The sequence below is a fragment of the Cyanistes caeruleus genome, chromosome 2, assembly GCF_971803275.1.
Source record: "Cyanistes caeruleus chromosome 2, bCyaCae1.hap1.1, whole genome shotgun sequence".
Lineage (NCBI taxonomy): Eukaryota > Metazoa > Chordata > Aves > Passeriformes > Paridae > Cyanistes > Cyanistes caeruleus.
In genome coordinates this window covers 112518155-112541707 of record NC_141702.1, presented here as the reverse complement: position 1 = coordinate 112541707, position 23553 = coordinate 112518155, and the positions used below count along the sequence as shown (strand labels likewise).

Sequence of the window (23553 nt, the reverse complement as noted above, 5' to 3'; positions counted from 1 at the left end):
GAAATGGCTAATAAGAATCCTCAGGTTGCCTGTTCCCCATCCAGCATATGAGAAACCTTTTGATTTGTCTCTTAATTGGGAAGAAAAATAGAAATTGGTATAGAGGATTAAAAATATACCTTTCTAATACAAAAAATATAATGCCATATATTTCCTAGATTTTACACTATTGTTATGGTCCCTATTGTTTATACAAACATACAATTAGAGAATGGTTTGGGTTGGAAAGGACCTTAAAGATCACCTAGTCCTAACCCCTTGTTGTGGGCAAGGACACCTTCCACTAGACTAGTTTGGGATTTTGGGGACCATGAAATCCAGATTCATGCCTAACTTCAGTTTCAGAGAGGACCCACTTATTGCTTTGCCACCTGAGCTAGTGGGACTAACCAAGGCTGATCCAAGCAATCCCACCTGCCATCCTGCCAAAACCAAGTGGGGACATCATATCTAATACAACAAAAACCAAGGGGGGGTCAGAATAAATCCTACGTGTAGAAACTTCCAAACGCTAAAAAATAGATGCTTTTTACTGCCAACAGCTCTTGCATAATCTGCTTCACGCAGCTTTGATTCAAAGGTGAGTTATTTTTAATAGAACAACAACAAAGGCACAAAGATAGGGTTCAGATGGAAAAAACAGTGTTCCAAGAGTAGGGAAATAAGGTCGTTGAAATGACAGGCAGGCGATAACTCCGCCTGCAACTAAGCAGAACAGCGAGGGCAACTTGTGCACAGATGGAAACCTTTGCAGCGTTAGAGGAGGCAAGGCCTGGTGAACTAAAATGCAGAAAAAACTCTGCATGGAAGTCTCAGCCCTGACCTGGATTCCCTTCCTAGCCCCAGAAAAGTCATAAGCTTTCTATCTTTAGTTTCCCCTTATTGCAAATGAGGGTAAGACTCGAACTCTTCGCAGCTGCATAGGAAAAATAAGATATAAGCTGCCTTTATGTGCGCAACACGGGAGACAAATAGATAAAAGCAATGAGAGTGGGTATCAACGTGAATACCAGAGAGGATAGAAAACTGGAAATAAACAGGACTATAGCCACTGATATAGCCACAAGGCCAGGATTTTACCTGGAGGGAGCAGAGGCACAACTAACACTGTCAAAGGTCACCAAACCAAGATCCACCAAACAACACCCGTGCTCTCCATTAGCTCTGCTGTCGTGCCTCAGCGCTGACCCAACCCAAGTGCGTGGTGCACGACACCAGCTGTGTACCCAGGGAGGCATCTCTAACACAGCACAGCCTTCTGACTCCCTCCTTACCCTCAAAGCATGGGAGAAAAGAGACCATGGCAGGGAGAGGAAAGAGCCTGACAGTCCTAAATAGGATGAATGAAAAACATGAGTGCAAAAGGACAGGGTGATAGTGCTTTCCAAAGGAAAAAGAATAATTAGAAGCAGCAAACATAAACCACAAAAAATGAAGGAGAATGAAATGTAGATCATCAGGCTGGGCAGGACATAAAGACAAAGAAGGAGAAAAACCACAGCTCTTCTCTTCCAGAAGGCACCAAAGCCCTGTCAACTCTACAGAGGCAAGACTTAAAACACCCCTTTTGTGCGTGTTTGTGTGCACAGAGGGTTGCACGTGTTCACAGCTATGCAGAGCCCCCTCTAGCCTGGGCTGCATTCTATCACAAGCTCCAACACCTTCTGCCTATGCTGAAATCAAACCTGCTGCACTCGGGGAGTCATCTCCAAAGTCCTCCCAGCGGGGACAGCATGGGCAGATGGACTTTTCTTTGAGACAAGGCTCTAGAAGCACCCAAAAAAACCTCTGGCAATAACAAAAGCAAACAGCTTTTAGACACTTAGACTTCAGGGTTTGCTTATTGCATTGGAGATTGTTGCATGTGGTAGTATTGATGGACACCTAAACAGCAATACCCTCAATCACTATGGGCCCTAAAATTTGACTGACCTTATTCCATTCCTTTTTTTTTTTTTTTTTAAATCCCAGCTCAACAGTAAACATTGCCTGCCCAGCTACGTTAACTGAGCCAGCTGATGGTGATGCAGGGTTTTTGTCTCCCACACAACAAACATTGACTAGTGCTTTCTATTTAGAGCAACCCCGCATTGTAAACCTGTCTCCTCCCTTTGATAAGAGACATATCACTAGATAGCATTAATCCCTGGCTCTTTTCTGACACAAGGAAACACAGCTTTGCAGTCAGGAGATGAAAATCACTGCTCCACATAGATTTTTTTTTTTTTTTTTTTAAGTTTAGGTATCATCCAGAAACATGCACAAAGTCAGCCCCAAACAACACCCTTACATTCAGAAACCTGGTGTCCAAATCCTTGAGGTGTGTTAGTCCTCTTTGGCTCCTACTAAATTTAATAAGACTGGAGAATTTTCCACATCTTTCTAGACCAGGAAAAAGGTCTTCAGAGACAAATAAGAGTTTCCTGTTCAATATTTCATGTAATGATTCCTCCAAAGGTGTAAACAGGAAAAACGTCTCGCCACTTAGCCTGAAAATGAGAGCCTGCTGTCCCTTCCCTTTATTGCGTTTATGTGTTAAAAGTCATTTAGAAGGGGATCTGCCAGATGCTCAGGTACAAATGAGACAGCACAGGCTGTCAGATGACTGGCTGAGGTCCCAAAACTGGCCTACCCAGACAGACTTGGGTAGGAGGGAGACCTCAACCTCAACTTCTCCCACCCCCTCCCTTCTGTCCCACCAGGGTCCCAGCAGGAAGCCTCAGTTGGAGTCTGAGATGTGCCCTTCACCCTTAATATCTGGACTCAGACAAACAACAAAGGCTTACTTGCAGCAAAACCTACATCTCTAAGCATTCCCCTTACAGATTTTTAGGGATGGTACCTCTTGGGAAGACAAAAATTAACTCATTGGGGCACCTGCTGCAAATTTTTTTGCTTTGCTTAAATGCAGGTTCTGACTTCCAACATCCCATCGGCCCCAGTGGGGCTTCTTGGGGAGGGAAGGCACAAGCATAGCCCTTGCTCTGCAACAGCCCTGCTTCATTCCAGCTCCATCTCAGGCAAAAACCCTGAGCTTGTGTCACAAATATCAAATGGTGTTTTTAGCTAACTGACAACAGACGCCATTCGGAGTCAGCGTATTCTGATTACGGCACATTGTTCGCAGGATTCAAGAGCCCGCTCGCCTCGCATTGTTGTTCAACACCAAAATTAAATTGCAGCATAATTAGCTTTGCTCCAGCTACACCTTTCTGTCTGGATGGATGTGATACCTGCAAAGCCTGTGCTGGGTATAAAATGTGCTCCCGATTATAAAATGTTTGCTCAATCTTGAGGGCACCGCCTTGTTTTTTAAGGCCCTCTGTAAGTCATGCACTCCAGTACGTGCTGCCCGTTATCTCCAGAAGCCTTAAAACTGCAATCCCCGTGATTCACATTTTCCAACGCTCATGGCCAAACCCTTCCGCAGAGCAGCTCCTCCACTTTCCCCCATTTCCCGACCAGACAAATCTGCAGCGCAGCAGAAGAGGCCGCGCAGCTCGGCTCTGCGAGCCACACGCCCGCGAGCCAGTGGCCACAAAACACAGCGAGCCCCGGCTGCGGGAGCCAGAGCCCGTGAGCTCCAGGGGTGCTTTGCCAGGCTGAGGTGGCCGTGGCTCCCTGATGCCTCCACCCGCTCATCGAGGGGTGGTTTGGAAGCACAGCTAGCTGCCAGAGCCACACAAAAATGTTGGGCTGAGAGGTCTGTGTGGTCCCAGGGAGCTTTTGGAGTGCCCAGGGGTGCTTGTAGCAGCATAGGGCTCATGGCGTGGCCCCACATGGATCTGTGCCTCGGGCCAGGCAGACCTTGGGGCAGGCAGACCTCAGGACAGGCGGACTAGCCACCACCTCACAAATGATTTCAGTCAACCCCACAGCTCTGCTCCTTCTGCAGAAGTTACCGGCAGCACTGCTACTATTCCATCCAGAGCTTCAGTTTATCCCTGTCCTCCTCTAAACACTTTTTTAAAATGCTAATTAAGTGGAAAATAGTAGAAGAGGCCAAAACCAAAGCATAAAGCCACCAAAAGCAATGTTTACCATCAGCCTTCCAACTCAGCATAGTGCTTTCCTATGACACCAAACAGAAACATTTTGCTTTCTTGGCAACATTTTCTTCAAATTATCCACAGAGTGAAATAATTATTACAACATATCACGGCTTATTCTTAAATATCTTCTATATATACCTTACTACCACTAGATGACATATAAATTAAGATACCAACCCTACCTGATAATAAGGGAAAAGGAGAAGTGTAAAATCTCGGCTCACAAGCACCTAATCTTCTCACTCCAGAACCTCAGCGACAGACCTGGGAAGAGAATCTGCATCTCCCCTCCTGCCTCATGCTGTCAGCAGAGAAGCATTCCCCACCCCTGCCCCTCCAGCACTGCTTTATCACTTCTCACCCAAAGGATCTCTCAAACACTTGTCACTGAGGGCCAAACGTCGGCTCGAAGCACACATGTGCATTTAAGAACAAAATTAATCCTCCCTGCACATAGTAGTCATGTGCATACCATCACTCTGGCTTTATGGGAAATAGCAATGAGAAAGAGATCCCTCACAGGAGTTAGATTAATGTAGCAGGACACGTCTGCACACAGCTTGCTCTTTCTACAGAGCTGTGCCACAAAACACTGCCACGGGCCTCACGGACACAGGGACAGCACAAGGACGCTCCCACAGTAGGTGGAAGCCACGCCAGTAAAACTGGTTGCACAACAGGAGGAGGGCCAGGAGCCTTCAGGTGTAACACAGCTCCAAAATCCTCCAGGCAGAGAGGGGTAAAGGTGCCTAAGCTGCCGCCAGTGTGCATGAGCATCTCATCCCAAGCATCCATGCAAACACGGGGATCCTCTCCCCAAGCATCCCTACAAATATCGGGAAATGACGGGAAGCTGCCTGCCACCGACTCGCTCACGTGTTTGAAAGGCTTCTCCCCTCATCACCCTCCTGTCACAGCGATGCCCAGCGGTGCCACTCAGCTGTGGAACCCCTGTCCATGTCAAGTGCTGCCCAAAATGCCTGTGTGAACATGAGCAAAGGGGAGAGCAAAGCTGGGACTTCAAATGACCTCCTGGTGACACGGCTGTACCCATCACCAAAACACAGCAGAGACACTACCCCCTGTAACACTGCACAACAATACACAAGAAAAAATTTATAAATCACAAGTCACTGGGATGATCCACTCATCAAAAAATTTGGCCAACTCTACCTATGCAAGGTAACTCAATGATGCAGGTATGAGTGTAAGAGCTTGGGAGCCAAAGTATCTCTGTGACTGCACCCCAAGAAGAGTCCCCTATACTGGCTCAAGCCTAAAACCAAAGTGCCACCTACTGAGCCTACAGTATTTGTGTCCTCCCAAGGTTTCTAGCAAGGGGTTGGCCGTGGTTAATACTTAGCTCACCAGATTAATCCAAATACCAGCAAGCAGCCACTGAGCCCCATGTGAGAGCACACGGCTCGGGTTGGTGCTGAGCACCGGCAAGCAGGTGATACCCCAGCTGAGGCCAGGGCCTTCCCTGCACACCCCACCCCAGTGCAACAGGTACCACCAGCCTTGCCAGGGGTCGAGACTTTAATGTCCACAGATCAAACCCTGCTTGTGCTGACAGAGCTGGCCCATGCATGCCAAAACACCCGTGAGACAACAGGTTCTACCATTTCTATTCGCACAGACACTTGTAGCCCTGCACCCCAACAGAGCCACAGGGTTTTTAATCTGCTCTTGCCCTCCCTTCTCCTGAGAGCTATGGAAACTTAAATGGAGCAATTTAAAGCCAGTGTTAAAAACATCAGCAATGGTCTGACCTCAGGAACAAAACTGGACCAAAACCTAAAGGCCAAATGAAAATTACAAGGTAAAGTTTGCCTTCCCTGAACGTGTGCCAGCTGCAAGAATCTTACATTACATCGATGCAGCTTTCCAAAGTTTAAATACAATAATTTTCTGTATTAAGGGTCCAGTAACCCTAATGGAGGCATAATTAGGCATTGATGCCATGCCCATATGAGAGAAGCTTGAAAAACTTAAATAAACTGTGAATGGCAGGATTAATACCGCAGCTTTTCATTCTGTACAGCTGCTTGAATATAGTACACTACCTGTGATGGCATCAGCTATTGCTTTATTCTGGGTCAGTACTTCTGAAGTTAAAACAGGCAGTTCTTTTAAGCAAATAAAGAATTACCCCTCTTATTGTTGGCCAGTTTATTTCAGCAAAGAAGGTCTGGATGCATATTTGCTTTATATTAAAAAAAACCCAATCAAACAAAATAAAAAACAGAAGAAAAAGAAAGCCAAGCTGCAAACAAAAATAACTGCCAAATTCAAAGTCCGGTGATGCTAATAAGAGAATTTTAATTTACTGAAATGGCTCTTCAGGATGAAGAAGTAGGTAATGCAGTTTTGGAGATCATCTGCCCAAGTGGGAATATCATATAGATGCCTGGAGAGTCCTTGAGAAAATAGCTCACCTCAGTACTGATTGAAGAGGAAACACAATACTTTGGTGAAATAGAATTCTGTATTTCTAGGAAAGGCTCCAATAGCAAATTGCTTACTAATGCAAGAAGCCTTGTAAATTTTATTATGAATGAAAGGGGCAATGGCAAGCGTGTGACATGGCACAGCGTATGCACACATGGCCGTGTCAGTAAAAAGTAAATAAATAAGTTACTTATAAGCTCTAGAAGACACCTGAAAATTATCTCTAACACAAACTCAGGCTCAGTGAACTTCAGGCAAGAATATAAAACAGTTCCAAAACTATCTTACCATGATTTTTTCCCAGCAGGTAAATTAGCTCTCCTACAGGCTAATATTCAATCTTGGCTTTGTTACTGGAAATACCAGCTGAAAAAAGTTAATCTAGATTTTTTTCACTGTCTTTAAAAAATGATTTACCCCTGGAAAGGGAAGAAACTATCTGTGCAGGGAGCTTGTCAGCCTGATGCCGAATTCACCTGGGAAACACAATGCGCGAACCACCGCCCCGCCGGACAGGGTGCAGGGCAGCTCTCCCCCTGCCTCACAGCCTGGCCGATTCCTCATCCCCGCCGCCTCAGCTGGATCCTTCCCCAAACCCCTGCCACCATAAAACTTCTCAATTTCTTTCCCAGGCAGCGTTAGCAACGATATCGCTCTTGAGCTGCGGGAGCGGGAGGAGAGGCGGGCGCGGAGCCGCGGCTGGGGCGATGACGGGCGCCAGCGGTTAAGTGCTGCTGTGGAGATGAAATATGCCTAATGAAAAGCTTACCTAAAGCTCGCGGGGAGCCAGCGCCCGGCCGGCCGGACCTCTCCAGAGCGCCGGGCACGAGGCCGCCAGGACGCTCGGGAAAGACGAATTAACTAAAAGTTAATGTGGATGTTCTCATTCAAAAGAAAAGTGGCCTACTCCAAAGGGGATTAGGCTAAAGTGAACTAAGGCCACTTTACTTCTGAATGAGAGCATCCACACAATAGTCCAATGCACTTTAACTAATGCACTTTAATTTTACACCCAATCAATTTGTCTTACCTCTCCTGAGTGTCCTTGTGTGGACAAACCCAGAGATTCATCGAGTTTTGAGGCCAGGCGGGGAACATTAGATCAACTCATCCCACTCCCCGTGTGTTATGGGCCATTGCCTTTCACAGTTATCCCTTTATTGATCCCCAAAACTCATGGATGACTTACGTATAACCTCTGACGGGGGCAGGGAGGAAACATTTCTTCAATGGCCTGGATTTGAAGACGCTTGCAAAATAAAAACCATTTGCAAAATAAGAAGACACCATGACTTTCAGTAGCCCATCCTGTTGCCAAGAGGAAGAAGCCAAATTTGGGCAAAAATCCATCCTAACTTCCGTATGTCCTGCAATTTCTTAAGAAAATGGCAGTATTATAACTCTTACATCTCTTTTGTTTTTAAAATTGCAAACAGACCCTTTGCCTACAGGAAAAACTAGGGGCTGGTTTCTTTTTTTTTTAAATTCATCTCACCAACATTTAAATTTTCAACATTTCCCCAGACATCTACCGACAGATCTCGAACTCCCTTTTCCAAAACATAATAACCTCCAGAAACCACTTGCTGCCTGCGCTATTGCTTTCGTCCGCACAGTGACTCACGTAACCCTGAAATCTCCACATCGCTCTTTTCCTCTTGGATATGTACTCCCAAAAATAAATAAATGAACCCACAACAGCAGCAACCAGTGAGGCAACTCAAGGAGTGCAGCCCTCAGGGGCAACAGATGGGGTTCCCCTGTGCCAGCAGCCCTCTCGCTAACACAGACCAAGCCCCCACCGCCGCCTCTGAGGAACTGAAGCTTTCCAGGGATCTCATCTAAATTTAAAAAAGGAATCCCGAGGATACTGGCCTGATGGGATTCCGCTCTCACCTGTGCTACAGGTTACATCTCTTATTTTTGCCCTTTGAAGGCAGTGAAAGTGAAAAGACAGCCACACTAAGCAGGCCAAAGGAGAGCTGAAGGAACTGCCGACAAGTTGTATTTCAGACGCGTTGCAGAGTATCAGGGGTGGGTTAGATACCGAGCCATTAATCAGGGGAGGAAATACACTCAAAGAAGTCCAAACACAAAACGTGTGCTCTCTTAGAGCCACCCTCTCCAAATCTTGCTGCAACTGCAGGAACAAATAAAAACACAACCACTAACTACTCCAAATTTGCCGTGTAAGTCAAAGCCTGCTCTGAGAAACAGAGCATGTGGAGAAGAAGGTAAGACACCAAGGATGTGAGGTGACACTGCAGTGCACCCCAGTCTCTCCTTCTCTCACACAGCCCTCACCAGGAAACAATTCCAGAAACCTTCAAAAGCACTCCTGATCCAGAAACAACTCTCCTCTTTATTTTCTTAAACTTGTTTAGATTACACAAGATAGATCCTAACTGCATGCTCACGTGACCGAAAAACCCCAAACGCAGAAATGCAAAACAAAACAAAAGAAAGATCCCCTAATTTAAAGAAGCTGCGCTGGATTTTCAGTGCTTTTGAAAGTAGTATTTATCAGCACGATGAACACTTATTCATTCTGATTGAGCTCAATATAATCTGATTTTTTTAAGGTCTAACACTGCCCACGTGGGGCTGCAGTAACCCTTCCGCAGGCAGAGCCCATTACCTTTATTGTTACCTGCGGACCAGCAGCCATAGAAAGACTCAAACCCTCAGCCATAAAGGTTAAACTTTAAGGTAAAACTCATTTTTTCATAACTTTCAAGCTTCCAAGTTGCCCCAAAATAACAACCTATGGTCTCTAACGCAGACGCGGTGAGCTCTGGCTTACAGGAATGCCTTGCGATACACTCGCAAATGTTTAGGATCAGTTCCGAGGTTAACTGGGGTTTAAACTCAGCTCTGTCAGGTCTGATGTTGAAAAGAATTCCCAAAAAATCTGTGAATTAAACTATCCTTTACAACCAGAGCTAACTTCAGTTTGGAAAACTTTACAGGGAAATTAGGCCTGCGCATGCAACTTCAGGAAGGCAGCAAATCTCACACCCAGCTGTGAGGATGGCCGCTTTCGGGTTCTTGAATGATTAAAAAATCAAAAAGAACCCCAAGGACTCACAAACTGACATCATAAACTAAAGAAAATATATTCAATCTTATGTCTACTCAACAATGTATTTACTCGCTTAAAGAAATGGAGAGCAAAGTAAATCTTATTTTGCTAATACAATTTCAGCCACAGCGTATCAGATGAAAACATGTCTGGAACAGAAATTAACGTATCCTATCTTCACATAAATAGCCTGCCAAACTGGGTCATGGTAACAGCTTCTAAATATCACGGCAAAAATAATAAGAATTACTCGAAAACAAACAAAAAAAGGATTCACTGGCTCAAAGTGACAAAGTCAGAGGAAGAAAATTAAATTTTGAGTCTTTTAAACATTATTTTATTGGTCCTCCTCAGAGTCCTACTTTGCTGTAACTCTTTTATTATGCAGAAATGAGTTCTACCTTGCACCCTCTGCACCACATCTATTATTTTGATGCCTGTTCCTCCAAGATGGGAGTACATATCCTAAAGGCAGCAATATTCCTAGCTCTCCTTTTTAAAACCATACATGGTTTGAAAGTACCTGTGAAGAAGTCCCGAAGTAAAATGGTATTTCTCAGTAATTTTTTCCCTAAGGCGTTATTTTTGTATTGGCTACGAGGTATAGCTAATATATCTGAGAATTCGGAAAGTTAAGTCTAGTCGTAACTGGTCGATGCCCTGAACAACTCTACCACCTTCAGCTATGCTTTATATTGGATTCCAGTTTATGATTCTTCCTTTGTAAAGAATATATTTAAAGTAATTGTTCCATTTAAAAAATAAAATAAAAAAAAAAGCTGCTGTCTATCCGCATTTTTGTTAGAGCAACTCTGCAACTGCACGCATTAAAATAAAATCTATTGCAACATAAATAGAGGTGTTGCTTTATTATATACCTGTGTATATATGTGATATATTATCACCCAAGAAGGGCCATCTAAAACGCCACAGTTGCAAACACTTAAGACTGTAACAAAAATGACTGAGACTCTAGTATCGGTTTACTATCCTTCAACAATTTCCCTGACAGTGGAGTCAAATAATGTTGAATTATGGACCTTCTTGCAGGAAGTCTTATTTCATGTTCATTTTTTGATCATTTCCCTCATAGTTCCTATAGGAATTTGGCTCTCTGCCGATTTGACTTTAAAAGTTTCTGCATCTGTAATCGGCTTGTGCATTATTAAATTGTAATTTTTGTCAAGCAACGCTGCTGTGGACGGGCTCAACAAGTTTACTTTCAGTAAGAAGAGTACTGTTTTGTCCTTATAAAATCTCCCTTACACAGCTAATGCCCTTTATTTGGATGTGGTGGGTACTTTGTACCACGTTTTCCTTAAAGGACTTTCTAAAGGCGGTCTTGTAGACGTGCTCTTGTAGGAGAATTTTAGAGTTTGAACCAGAGCACCTGGGGGCCAAGGTGATGTGGCTTCAAGAAAGCAGTCCCACGGTAACAGTTCAGGATAATCTAGGAAGCTGAGTTTCTGTTGTCAGACTACAGGCACTCTTTGGGCTTTTTTTTTTTTTTTTTTTTTTAATCAGAGGGAGTTTTCCCAGACACATCACACAACAGCTGTGTTCTAAATCTTTCTGGGCTCTGACAAACACTGAAAATTTAAACATGCAAATGTTTGAAAAGCTAATGATTAAAAAAGGTTTATTTTGAAACTTTTGAGGACGACTGCAATTCTTCAGCTAGGTTTTTTAAAGTCCCAGGGTCTGGACGATTTGGAGTTCAACTCTCCCCAGCAAAAAGCCCAGACTCCTGCCTTGTACTTGTGGAGCCGTGACGGTAAACACCAGCTCCGCAGGTCTCACCCTGGCAGGCAGCGGGGTCGAGCCCGTGGGAGAAGGATGCTATTTTAGTGACCTAGTGCCACTGAGCTGGTTAAATCACTGAACAATGGTTAGTGTTATAGGGCTTTACTTCGCAAAATCTAGCATTAGTGTCATTGCTTTCTATTAACCAGGGGGACTTAAAAGCACTGGCTTTGAGGGGCCGATAGGGAAAGAATAAATAAGGGGAAACCAATAAATTAAAAGAAAAAAAAAAAACCACCCTGTTAACTGTAACCTTTACTACCACAATATAAGAAAATGTAATTAAATCCATAATAAAAGCTTTTAAATACTTACTCTTTTACTACTCTCCCAAGCAGAGCGGTGGGCAGGCGGGGCGCCTGGCTCCCACCGCCCGGCCCTGCGCGCCCGCGCATCCCAGGGCCGCGCAGCCATAAACGCGCCCCGCGCAGTCACATCCTAATTAGCCGCCCCGGCGACCAGCACTCAACACCTTATTATTGAACCATTAGGGCCCCGATACTGCCGGCCGCGCCGGGGCCGGGCTCGGCACCGGAGTTTACCGGAGGGCTTGGGGGGACTTCAGCGCACCCCCCGGTAAACGCCCCCCGCCTCCCTCCCGCCCGGTCTCCGTGGGTTTGATCCTCCGCCTGACCGCCCGCGGGGGAGGAAGGTGGAAAAGCGGGTTTTTTGCACCTTTTCCCTTCAGCGGGGAAAGCGAAGCCCCGCTCCCCGCGCGGCTCGGCGGGGCGGACGGGCGCTGGCCGCAGCGGAGCCGGAGCGCCCCGGGGCGCGGCCGGGGCAGCGCTCGCACAAGCCCGGGATGCCGGGACCGAGCCCCGCCGGCCCAGCGCAGCCCGACAGGGGACGGCGCAAAATCCGCGCTCCGGGCAACAAAAAAAAAAAAGGGGGGGACGCGCGGGGTGGTGGAGAAACACTCCTACCCCCGACAACCCCAAAACTGTAGCTTCATTTCTTTAGCTTTGACTTTAATAAAATAATGATTCGTTGGGAAAATGGGGTATAAATCTTCATTTTGGAGGCAATTAAAGTGTTGATTTCATTCGTGCCCCTGAGCGATTCTTGTAATTTGCTCAAATAGCTTTATGTACCCAGCACTCCAGAGCTTTTAGAAACCCATTTTCTAGTTAGACTTGTTGGATTACAATTTTTATTCAACAGCAGCGAGCCGAGCTTCCCTCAGCTAGACCCTGGCTGAAGGGTTCCCCTCGCTCTAAGGCTCTGCGCGGGGCCGGCGATTCCCCGGAGCATCCTCGCCAGCCCCGGGTACCTCCCTGCCTGCCGCAGCACCCTCCACCCACTCTGCCAAGCTTTTCCCCTGCACAGAAAAATTGGGTGGGAAAAAAAAAAAAAATCCCTTCGAAACAACCTACCTATGCGCACATAAACCCCTTTCTAAAAGTTCATGCCTTCCTTCAAGCCTGCCTCGCCTGTCACAAACCGATAGCCTTTGGCAGATAGGAGAAAATATTTCAGATACTGCCCACACTGCAATGCAACGCACCTTCATGTCAGTGATCTATAAAATAACTCCCAGCTGACAGTGCCAGTGATAACAGCAAAGCAGCTGAGGAAACTCCTGTCTGCTTGGCTGCGCCTTGCTTGAACAAAAGGAAACCTCCAGAGTCAGGAGCAGATCACTCCTAACACTGTATTTACGTAGCTGATCAAAAGGAAGAAATAACTTGGGGGGTTTAACCAGGGATTTATTTTTTTGTGAGTGTGCTTGAGGTCCCCCTCTCTCACAGGCAAAGCGCTGCTCCCCCTGGGTTCAGGGCAAACAAACGGACCGCGAAAACCCCACCGCTTCACCCAACTCGAAGAAAAGCCAAATCTCAGCCACTACCACCATCCAGGAGCTTAATTTAGATCTGGGCACCTCCTGCATTAGCCCCAAATGCTCCCATGGAAAGGCAAGGATCCCAGTCTGCACCCAGTGGAAGGAGGAGGGAAGGAAGAGGGGACAGCCAGCTCTCCCCACTCAGCTCACTCGCATTTCCCACCCCGCTGCAGCCGACATTAAAGGTCTGAACCATCCCAAACAAAACCTGGACAACCGTCACAGCCACGCGAGGCTTTGCTGGCTTGGCTTTGGCTTTGACTAGGTTTATTTTTTTAAAGAGAGGGCTTGAAAACTTGAAAGATCAAGGAAAAGAATTTAAAACCTGAATCCCATTTTATTTTCTCTCCTTTTTTTTTTTTTTTCTATTAAGTAAAATAAAATGGGCGCGTTTGCAGCAGGCAGGCGTGCACAAAGCAATGTTCACTCAAGTCTAAAAGCGTTCGGCCAAGGAAAACTGACAAGACGGACTAATGAACCGTAGAGACGGGAAGAAAATAGCCAGTATTTGCTAGATTTCAAACCCTCTCTGTCTTCTCTGGACCACCTATCTCGGATTTTATTATTATTTTGGTCAACGACTCCAGCCCTTCCTTCCCTAAGCTACCAAGAAGCCAGTGATTCACAGATAGCACTCCTATTATTGGAAAGGGTAAATAAAATAAAGACAAAAATTAAAAGCGACAAGAAACAGGTCGAGTTTGCAGGCGATGCTTTTACAAGCTCATCTCGCCAGGTCGAATCCGGGAGCAAGCCTTAATGAAGCAATAATAGCCACATTATTCAAAAATTTTCATTTCGATGGAAATTTATCTAAAAGGGACTTAATCATATGCAAATAATAAAAGGAGGCGTAGTGACCCAGCAAGCGATCTGCATACAAATTTTTAGCGTGTGCGACGTTGGCGAGATCATACCTGATCCGTTAGGTTTGCTGATCTTGTTATGTCTTCACTGTCCGATTTTGATCCGCCCTCTCTATCATCTATGACCAAATCGATAGGCATTTTTCCTTTCAAACAGCTAATATACCGGTGGCAGAAATTGTCACATAATTCGTGTACCTGCGTTATGGCAGAGGTTAAAATAAAAAAAAAAAAAAGGAAGGGGAAAAAGGAAAGAAAGGAAGGGGGGGGAAAAAAAAAAAGGAAGAAAATATAATCAGGAATACGTAAGTAAAATTGACAAGTGCAACCAGTCTCCCCCCTTCGCCCCTGTGACATCAAAAGTCCTAAATAGGGGAAACACACTGCAATTATCCCCCTGAGACCTCTAGACGCATCCAGAATTAGGAATAACTTTCTTTTCTCGCAAAATAGAGATATCCCAGAAAATTGACAGTGACAAGATGATTCACAGGCTACAACATATTCAACACCCGTGTAAAATTCATCTGCTCCCGGAGCTGTGGCCATTAGAGAGGTGACCTGCATGGGTGACATTTAAGGTAAACTATTTAATTTCATCCAGTTATTTCATCATAAACCCTTTTCAAAGGGGTATGAGGACAGAAAAAAGGATTTAAAAAAAAAACATAAAAAAATCCACATGCACTGGGTTGAAATACATTATAGGCATCCATGCCCTGAAATCCCCAGTTGCTCTGATAGACTTGTACCTGAGCTGCCTTTATTAATGGGCAGATTTTAACACATTTCGGTAGAGCGAGAACAACCTGACAGTTATGGTTAGATAAAGTGACTGAGGCTCACGAGAAACTTTTCAACTATTTAAAAACCTCTCAAAATGTTTATTTTTAGGAGAAAGGGAATTCTCTTCTAGGCCAGCTATCAATGACACGTAAAAAATCCTCAGGAAACCCAGAGCGCACTTCCAATTTAACGTGAGCTCGGATGACACCGCCTGCTTAGAAATTAGCCTTCTCCCTCCTAAGATTTCTACAGCAGCCAACAAAAAAATCCTGCATTTATGCTGCAATCTCTTTCTTCTGCTCAGAGGTGTACAATATTCCCAGGAACAAGAGACAGACAGAACTATCAACTCTGCTTTGTCTCTGCAAAATGTTACAGGACAATCCGCGCCCTGAGCCTGACCTGCAGATGGCTCTTAAAAAAAAAATAATAAAAAAATTCCCCCTTCCAACTAACTGTAACCAAAGTCTCACCTTCACCATCACCAAGGAAAAACAATATCTATTTTTTTTTTAAATCACAATTTCAGGGGCCTGACTGAACTAACCATTTCGAGTCTCATCCGTGGCACCACAGAGCTGCAACTATTTATACAAAGCCAGCAAAGTATTACAATGAACACAAGGCCTGGGCGTTCGAGAGCTCGGTTTTAGAGGCTGAAATTGTAATTAAACTGCGAAGAGAAATGGACGCCAAGATTGGTCTTGACACTAATTACCAGAAAGAAAGACATTTATGCAAATTTACCAGAAGCCTGAACTTCGGCAGTACTGAAACGGAGGAGGAAGAAAGGGGGGGGGGGGGGGGAAGGTAGAGAGAGAGAGGGAGAGAGGGAGAGAGAGAGAGAGACAAAAATTACCTTCTCTAATTCCAACAGATGAAACCTTAATACTTGTATGGCTTGAATCATCTGCAAAGACACAAACAACATGAGCATTAATCTCATTCCTGGATTTGGGGATATTTCCCACAGCCACCCCGGCCGCACTTTGTAGCCTGACTTTTCTCTAGTAGTAAATAAAAAGTTGTTTTGATTTATGGCAATAACACTAAAACTTAATAGCGGTGGCTTTGTGCGCTGTTTAACGAGAAGCGATCTAGAGTTAACAAAAAAAAACAAAAAAAAAAAAAAAAAAATCCCAATTGCAACGAAGCAACTGAATTATACGGATCATAAACATTTCTTAAAAAAAAAAAAAACACCAAAAAAAAAACCAACCCTCTAAACACCATCACTGGCTCTCCTCGCTTTGTGAAAGCGGGAGCAGGACTCCTACAGTGGAGGCAAAATATTTATCCTTAACGGGGGAAGGAAAGAAAGAGAGAAACGACCTCATTTTCAGTGAATTTGCCACTGGTGCATCTCCAGCCATTGTAATCCTCTATGTTTCCCATCCAGCTGCTTAAAAGGTGCGTGGAGGGGCTGGTTACAGCGGGGATAAATCCACGCTCCTCTTGGGCAGGCGAGCTCCCCATCAAGCCCGCCAGCTCCACTCTGGATGGGGTTTTCCTTTATGTATCTCCTTATGGGATTTTTTACTTCCAAGCAATTACCACACCATGTTTACTTGTAAATATAAAAATCAACATGGTAACAATTATAATTTTTAAAAATCCACGTGAGAAATGTTCAATTTAGCACCACCAAACCACCTCTCCAGATGACACAGAAGTTTAAAAAAAATAATAAATAAATGGGAAGGGAAGGGAGGGTGGGGGTGGGGAGAGGAAGAAGTGTTAACTCTTACCAAGTTATCCAGTTCAGGATTAGAGGAAAAGAGGGGTTTCTCTGCTCGGATCTAAATGTAAGAAAGGGGAGGAAAGGGAGGAAAAAATAATAATAAAAACGACTTGAAATATGGAAGCAGAAAAAGCAGACGTTATTATTTCTTGCTTCATTACACTGTCGGGTCCATTATATAACCTTCCGTGCAAAGCCCTGACTGCTGCATTTAGTACATCAGCCAAACACTTGAGCAAGTGAATCAAATACACTGAAAAATACCTATGGAGCTTCTCCGGCAGAGCCCGTCCCGGCTCCCGGGAGCCGCGCAGCGAAACTCCCGGCCGGGCACAGAACGCTCCACTTTAACCATTTTTTAAGGGGAGGGGGTAGTAAATGCCGAGATTTCCTGATTGGGTTTTGTTTTGGTTTTTTTTCATGCCTTGTTTTGGTTGGGGTTTTGGAGATTTTTTTTTTTGTTTGTTTTGGTTTCTTTTGCCTCTTTCAGTAAGAGAGGGGGGAGGGGGAAACGCGCATCTTTATCTCAACGGAGACTTGTTTTTCTCGATAGGATTTTTTTTTTTTCCCCCCTCTTTTTTTTCATTTTTTTTTTTTTTTATTTTTTCTTTTACTGTTTTCAACCCGGTTTTGCTGACCTGTTTGGCGAACACTGCTATGTCTTCATTGAAAGACTCAGAGGAGCAAACATCGCCTCCCGCTACCCCGGGCTCCCTGGGTGTGCATGTAGCTAATTCACATTTCTCAAAAATCAGTGCTAAAAGAGGGAACAGGGGGTGTCTGAAAGAAAATACAATAGTCACACACACAGAGGGGGGGAAAATATCATAACGAAACAAAAAAAAAAACCCAAAAAAACCCACAAAAAACCCCAAACACAACAATAGTTAGTCCCACAGCAGCGTGCATGGGGAAGGGGGCACCCACAGAGGGGGCTCCGGCACCCCCCGCCGCCTCCCGGCCCCTTCCCACAGCCAGCCAGGCCAGCAGCCCGGCATCTCCCCGGCCTTTCGGCACTGCCTGGCCACAGATATTCTTAATACAACCTTAGGACAAGCCAAGAATAAAACCCAAGCCGGTTCCAGCAGCCATTTTGAATTAACTTTCCTTGTCTTTAGGGGGGGGAAAAAAAATAAATAAATAAAAAAAATTTTTAAAAAAATTAAAATCCCTGGGCACACACACTTCTGCCTCTCATGCTTTTAATTCCCGCTTTCTGCTGGAGGACTTGCTGGGAGTGAAAGGAGGGGGGGAAAAAAACAAACCCAAACCAACAGAAAAACAGAAGAAGAAACAATCCCCATCCAAAAGGAATAAAAAAAAAAAAAAAAAAAAAAAAAAAAAAAAAAAAAGATAGGAGAAAAAGCCACCCAACACGGCTCTGGACCCAGTGGCAGGCGCTGGCCAAGCCGGGCTGAGTCCCCACGGCCTGCCTGGCCCTCCAGCCCCCTGGGGCTCCGCAGCCGCCGACCCGCGGGGGGAACCAGGTGCTCCTGGGCAATCCCAGCCTGGAAAGCCTCCCCGGGAGAAAAGGCAGCGTGTGCATCTGCTTCCCGAGCCCGTTTAATAATTTAAATAAATAAATAAGCGTGGGCGCACACACACACGTATATATATATGTATATTTATAACAGGGAGTTCATTTCTTTTTCCTTTTTTTTTTTTTTTTTTTTATTTTCTATTCCTCCCAGGGCTTCATACTTTCTTTTTTCCTTCTGGGTACCGTGCACCACCGATTTTTAAGCGACCCTCCAGATTTCTGATAAACCGATAAAGAAACCGAACTCCATGAATTTTATTTTCCTCCCCCTCCTCCTCACTTGTCCTGAGAGTGATTTTTAAAGGCTCTTAAACTTCCCTTCAAACTCCAGCTGGGCAGATACATTTTAAAAGCATCTGCGCCCAGTGTAATAACCCCGTCAGCTCCCATCGCGACGGCCTAGAAACTGCTTTACAAGTTGCCACATTGAGAAACATTCAATGCTGTCGGATGAAGGCTTTTTTTTAAGGAAAAAAAAAAAAAAAGAGAAAATTGAAAGAAAATTAAAAAATAAAAAGAGCTGAGAGAAGCAGCTCCCGAGTTCTCTCAGCGCAAGGAAAGACGAACAAGGTGGAAAGTTGGGCGAAGCTTTCCAAAACTCTCCCTGCTCCAAAACTCCGCGCAGAGATTTACCACCCGGCGCAGGTTGTGCCCTGGCAATGCTGTTTTCCTCCTCCTCCTCCTCCTCCTCCCGCGGTGATGCCTGCCGCCCCTCCCGCCAGCTCCCACTCTCCCGAGCCCAGGCGGCTCCCCGTGCCGGGGGGACCCCATCGCTGTCCCCCAGCCGCCTCCCGCAGCGGCACCGCCACCCCGCCGAGGACGCGGCCCCTGCTCCGCGCAGCGCTCCCCATCCCGCGGGGCTGGCGCGGAGCCCTGCGCGGCACCCACCCGTAGATGGCATCTTTATCTCTCTTGAGGGCGTCGTTGACGGAGGCGCCCATGGCGGGGGGCATGGCGTTGGCGTGGGCGGCGTGCGGGTACTGGTGCGAGTGCAGCGGCGGCCCGTGGTTCAGGTGGTGCACGGGCTGCATGGGGCGGGCGCCGTGGGGGTCCCCGTACATGGTGGTGGGGATGCCCACCCCCTCCATGCCGCCGTAGTGGGGCAGCTCGTCGTACTGCGGGGCAGAGAGAGCAGAGAGGCGTCAGGGGGAGGCGGGGGCAGCAGCTCCGCTCCCCTGTGCCCCCCACCCCGGGGACGAGCCGCGATTTCCACACCCGCCCCCCCCCTCCCCTGCCCGCCCGCCCCGGGCTCCGCGGCGCCGGCCCTGGGGAGGGAAAGCCGGGCCGGCAACGGAGGGGCTGCTCCGGCCCGAAGCCCTCCGAGTCTGGGGCGGAGGAGAAATAACAACAACAATAACAATAATAACATTAATAATAACGGTAATATAAAATAAATAAACGTGGGAAAAAAAAAAAAAAAAAAAAAAACAACCCCCAAAAAAAAACCCACCCCAATCCCCAAAGTTCCCAGCCAAACCCCCCCTCCTCTCCCCCAGCCCGTGAATGGAAGCGGTTCCCGGAGTCCAAATTTCCCTCCGCTAAACTTTTTTTCCCCGCTGATAAGAAGTCAGGTACCTCACCCAGCGAGGATGCAAAAAAAACTTCCAGCAGCGGTAAACAAAACAAAACCAAACCAAAAACGAGAAGGAGCGATTTGCGGATTTCCAGCAATTCCACGCCAACACAACTTTTAAAGCCGAAAAGCTGGAAACGTTCGCCCGGGCTCTCGGGATTTTGGGAATGCCTTTTTTTTTTTTTTTTTTAAGGGTTTTCTTTGTTAAAGATTAAGGACCGAAAGCTACCGCGGTTCCCAGGCAGCGGGGGAAACGGGCACTTTTCATCTATTAAAAGCGAAGGTGTGAATAAACACTTTTAAAGATCCCTGACACTTGCTTGGACCGAAAGAGTAAAAGGCAAGTTGTCAGCAGAGGAACTTTGTTTCCCAACCAGCTCTCGGACGGCGGCAGGCAAATTAGGCAAGAAAACGTCCTTCCAGGGCTTTTCTCCTTCCCCAAATCCCTGTTCACCCTACTAGAGCTGATTTAATTTTTTTTCTCAAAACTTCAATTTAGGAGGTAGTTAGGGGAAAAAAAAAAAAAAAATCGCACCCAAAACAGAAACAATACACATGGCAGTGAATGCTGCTAACCTCTAATTCAAATTAAAGTCACTTTTTTTCTAAAAGTGTGGGGGGTTTCCTGCATTGCACCTTTTGGGACAGAATATATATTTAAAAAAAAAAAAAAAAAAAGAAAGAAAGAAAGAAAGAAAGAAAAAAAAATAAAGAGGGGTGACAGAAAAAAGGAGGTAAAAGAAGAAAAAAAAGTTGTGCTTACTCCCAGCCAGAACTTATCTTCTGAAAGTGAAGCGGTATATCATCACTAACACAGCAAAATGCTCAGAGACATGCACACATTCAAATATTTCAAGCACTGGTGATTTTAAAAAAGACATTGGTAGGACTAGAGCTACAAAACCAACAAATACAGAGGCTCGGACATATTCACTTACATGCCTGCATGTCATTAATGCATAGAAAGCTCGCCTCTTCCCTGAGAGCTCCGGGATGGGGAGTAAAAGAATCAAGAAAATAGCAATATACACAGGTTTTAAGCCTACAAGTACAACTGATAAATCCTCCCGCTGCAGGACACCGCTTTGTGCCCCTACTCCAAAAAGGAGGAAAAAAAAAAGAAAAAAAAAAGGAAAAAAAAAAAAAAGAAACTTTTTTCGCAGCGTCTCTGTCAGCCACGTTTCAATATTATTTCACATTTGAAATCCATTTTTTTTTAATCATACGTACCCTTTGCGCCATCGGCCTGCTTGCTCCCTTCCTACTTCAACTTCTAATATATCCTCTTTAAGGCCAGTGTGAAAAGAAAGAAACACGAAGTTCCCCCCCCCTCACCCCCAAAAAAAGGCAAAAATCCCTTAGCGTCTCCAGCAATGGAAGCAATCGAGTAAAATCTTCGGCTTGCTGGATCTCAGCGAAGCGATACGGTAACTCAGCATTAAAAAAGGAGAAAAAAAAAAAATTAGAAGAAAAAAAAAAAAAATCAACTCTCCCTCCTTCCTTCCTTCCTTCTTTTTTCTTTCTTTCTTCCCTCTCTCCCTGTCTCTCTCTCTTACTCTCCCCCTCTCGTTTCCAAGACAGCAGCGGGGCGAAAGCAAATATCCTTTCCCCAAATCAGTTTTTTTTTTCCTCTCTCTCTCTCTTTTTTTTTTTTTTTTTTTTTTTTTTTTTTTAAAGTGCCCCTCAAACCCAACTACCAAGTCTCATGGCTTTTTGCCACTCCGGCTGTCAATCACAGGCGAGGTTGTCAAGGTGGTGAATGACTGATGATGATCCGCTGCGTGTGCTCCCACCGCGCAGGACACCGCGAATGTTAATTTTCGAGTGCGCTCACCCAAAAAAAAAAAAATAAAAAAAAAAAATAAAAAAAATTTAAAAATTTAGAAAAAAGAAAAAAAAAAATATTTAAAATCGAGGGAGGAGGAGAAGGAGGGGGAAAAATTAAAAATTAAAAAGGCTCGCTAACGCGCCGGCTCTCCTTTTATTATGGTTATTATGATGATGATGATGATGATGGGGGGCTTTTTTTTTTCGCTCCTCCTCGGATCGCTCCTAATTCCTCGCCGGCGCCGGCTCGCTCTGCCCCTGCGCGGCCGCCGGGCGAGGCTGGCGGAGGCGGGCCGGGCGCGGGTGCCGTGCGGGGCGGGCGCGGGAGGAAGGGCAGCGGGGCGGGATGGCGGGGGGGGGAGGCGGGGGGAGGCGCTGCCGCCGCCGCCGCCGCGGTCCGAGCGCTGCCGTCCGTCCGTCCGCCGCCGCCGCCGCCGCCGCCGCTCCGCCCGAGCGCAGCGCAGCGCCGGGCTGGAGCAGACTGCGGGAACCCGGAAGTAGTGGTGGCCATAACAGGTCGCGTCTTACACAATGCGCTGGGCGGCAGCAACTCCGCCACCGGCGCAGGGGGGCGCGCCGCCCGCCCCGCGCCCGCGCAGCGCCGCGGCTTGGACACACCGCCCCCTCCCGGCCCTGCCCTCCGCGGGCCCCCCCTCCGCCCGTCCGCGGACGGCGCGCCCGCCCCCCCCCCCCCCACCCCGGGCGGCCGCGGGGACGCTCCCGTCGCCTTTGTCTGGCGGCGCCGCCGCCCCGCGCAGCGCCCGCGCAGCGCCCCGGGGTCGCGCCGCCGCCCGCCCCTCGCTCCGCCGCCCGCCTCGCCGGGCGCCCCCCCCTCCCCGGCGGCTCCCCCCGCGGCCGCCGGCCGAGTGAGCTCACCCGGCCCCCGGCCGCCGCCGCCGCGCCGCCGCCGACCAATCAGCGCCGCGCCGCCCCGCGCCGCGCCCCCATTGGTCCGGGCGGGAAGCGGGGCTCGGACCGGCGCGCGGGGGGGGCGCCCCCATCCCCGTCCCCGTTCCCGTCCGTCCCCGTCCCTATTCCCGTCCCTATTCCCGTCCCTATTCCCATCCCCATCCCCTCCGCCGAGCTCCGCGGGCGCGCTGTCCTGCGCGGGGCGATCCCCCCCGCCGGTGCCTCCATCCGCCGAGCCGGGGGTCCGCTCCCTTGCGTTCAAAAGCACAGCCATCCCTCCCCGCAGCCCCGCCGGTCCCCGCCGGCCTGGGAGCGGAGAACTCGCCGTGCCCCTTCCTCCCCTACCTGCGGGCCGGGCTGCGCCGAGCCCCGAACGGGCGCTTGCGGGGACAGCTGCCCCGACACTCTCGCATCTTCCGCCCGGGCAGCGGGCCGGGAGAAGGAGAGCCCCCGGTACGGCGGCCCCGACTGAGCTGCTGGGGGGAACGGGGCAGTGACGGGGGGGTTCCTCCGGTAAATCCCCTGGGGCACAGGAGACGCTGCTCCGCTGCTGTCGGACCCCCGGGGGCGGCGGGCAGCGGCTCGGGCCCCGCCGCCACGTCTCAAACTTCGGGGAAAGCCGCTCCGATTCCCCCCCCTTCCCGCCCCCTTTCCGCTAGGACCGGCTTTTTATCCCGGCGAGAGAAAGCCAGACCTCTCAGGTAAGAGCCGATTTCATGCGCACCCAGCCAGCCGAGCCGTGCGCGGGGGGTTCATTTCTCCGGTGATTCCCCCGGGGAAAGGCGCTCGCTAGCGATTCCCCACCGCAGCCGTCCCTCGCAGGGGGCTGCTGTGACCCAGCTCCCAGGGACGCGTTTCCTCCTCTTCCCATCCTTTTTTCCTTTCCCCTTTCCCCACCATGAAAAAAAAAAAAAAAAGGGAAAAAAAAAACCCCAAAAGACCCTTTTTCAGCGTCTCCACCAGGCCTTTATGAGCTTAATTCAGCGCAACTCAGCCCGAAACACTTTTACAATGTAATTACAGCCCTACAAATTGTTTGCCCAAACCTCATCCTGGATAAGGATTTTACAATTAGCAAACAGT

General features: G+C 47.5%; 1 protein-coding gene across 6 annotated transcripts in view; it reads right to left on the bottom strand.

Annotated features, from left to right (window-relative positions):
• The window catches only part of MEIS1 (Meis homeobox 1), a 108908-nt gene extending 86422 nt beyond the window's left edge, over nucleotides 1–22486 (bottom strand). Inside the window, exons 1-6 of one of the 6 annotated variants that reach the window (XM_086879250.1) lie at nucleotides 22438–22486; nucleotides 19050–19276; nucleotides 17260–17401; nucleotides 16629–16679; nucleotides 15740–15790; nucleotides 14146–14292 (exon numbers count right to left, since the gene is read on the bottom strand). In XM_086879250.1, coding sequence (XP_086735376.1) covers nucleotides 14146–14292; nucleotides 15740–15790; nucleotides 16629–16679; nucleotides 17260–17401; nucleotides 19050–19249 — 591 coding nt within the window. In that variant the 5' untranslated portion in view covers nucleotides 19250–19276; nucleotides 22438–22486. Of the gene's footprint in view, nucleotides 1–14145; nucleotides 14293–15739; nucleotides 15791–16628; nucleotides 16680–17259; nucleotides 17402–19049; nucleotides 19277–20672; nucleotides 21867–22437 lie in introns of those variants that run through there. The other 5 variants (XM_086879247.1, XM_086879246.1, XM_086879249.1 and 2 more) reach the window with 5 other exon arrangements.
• Nucleotides 22487–23553: the final 1067 nt, after the last annotated feature.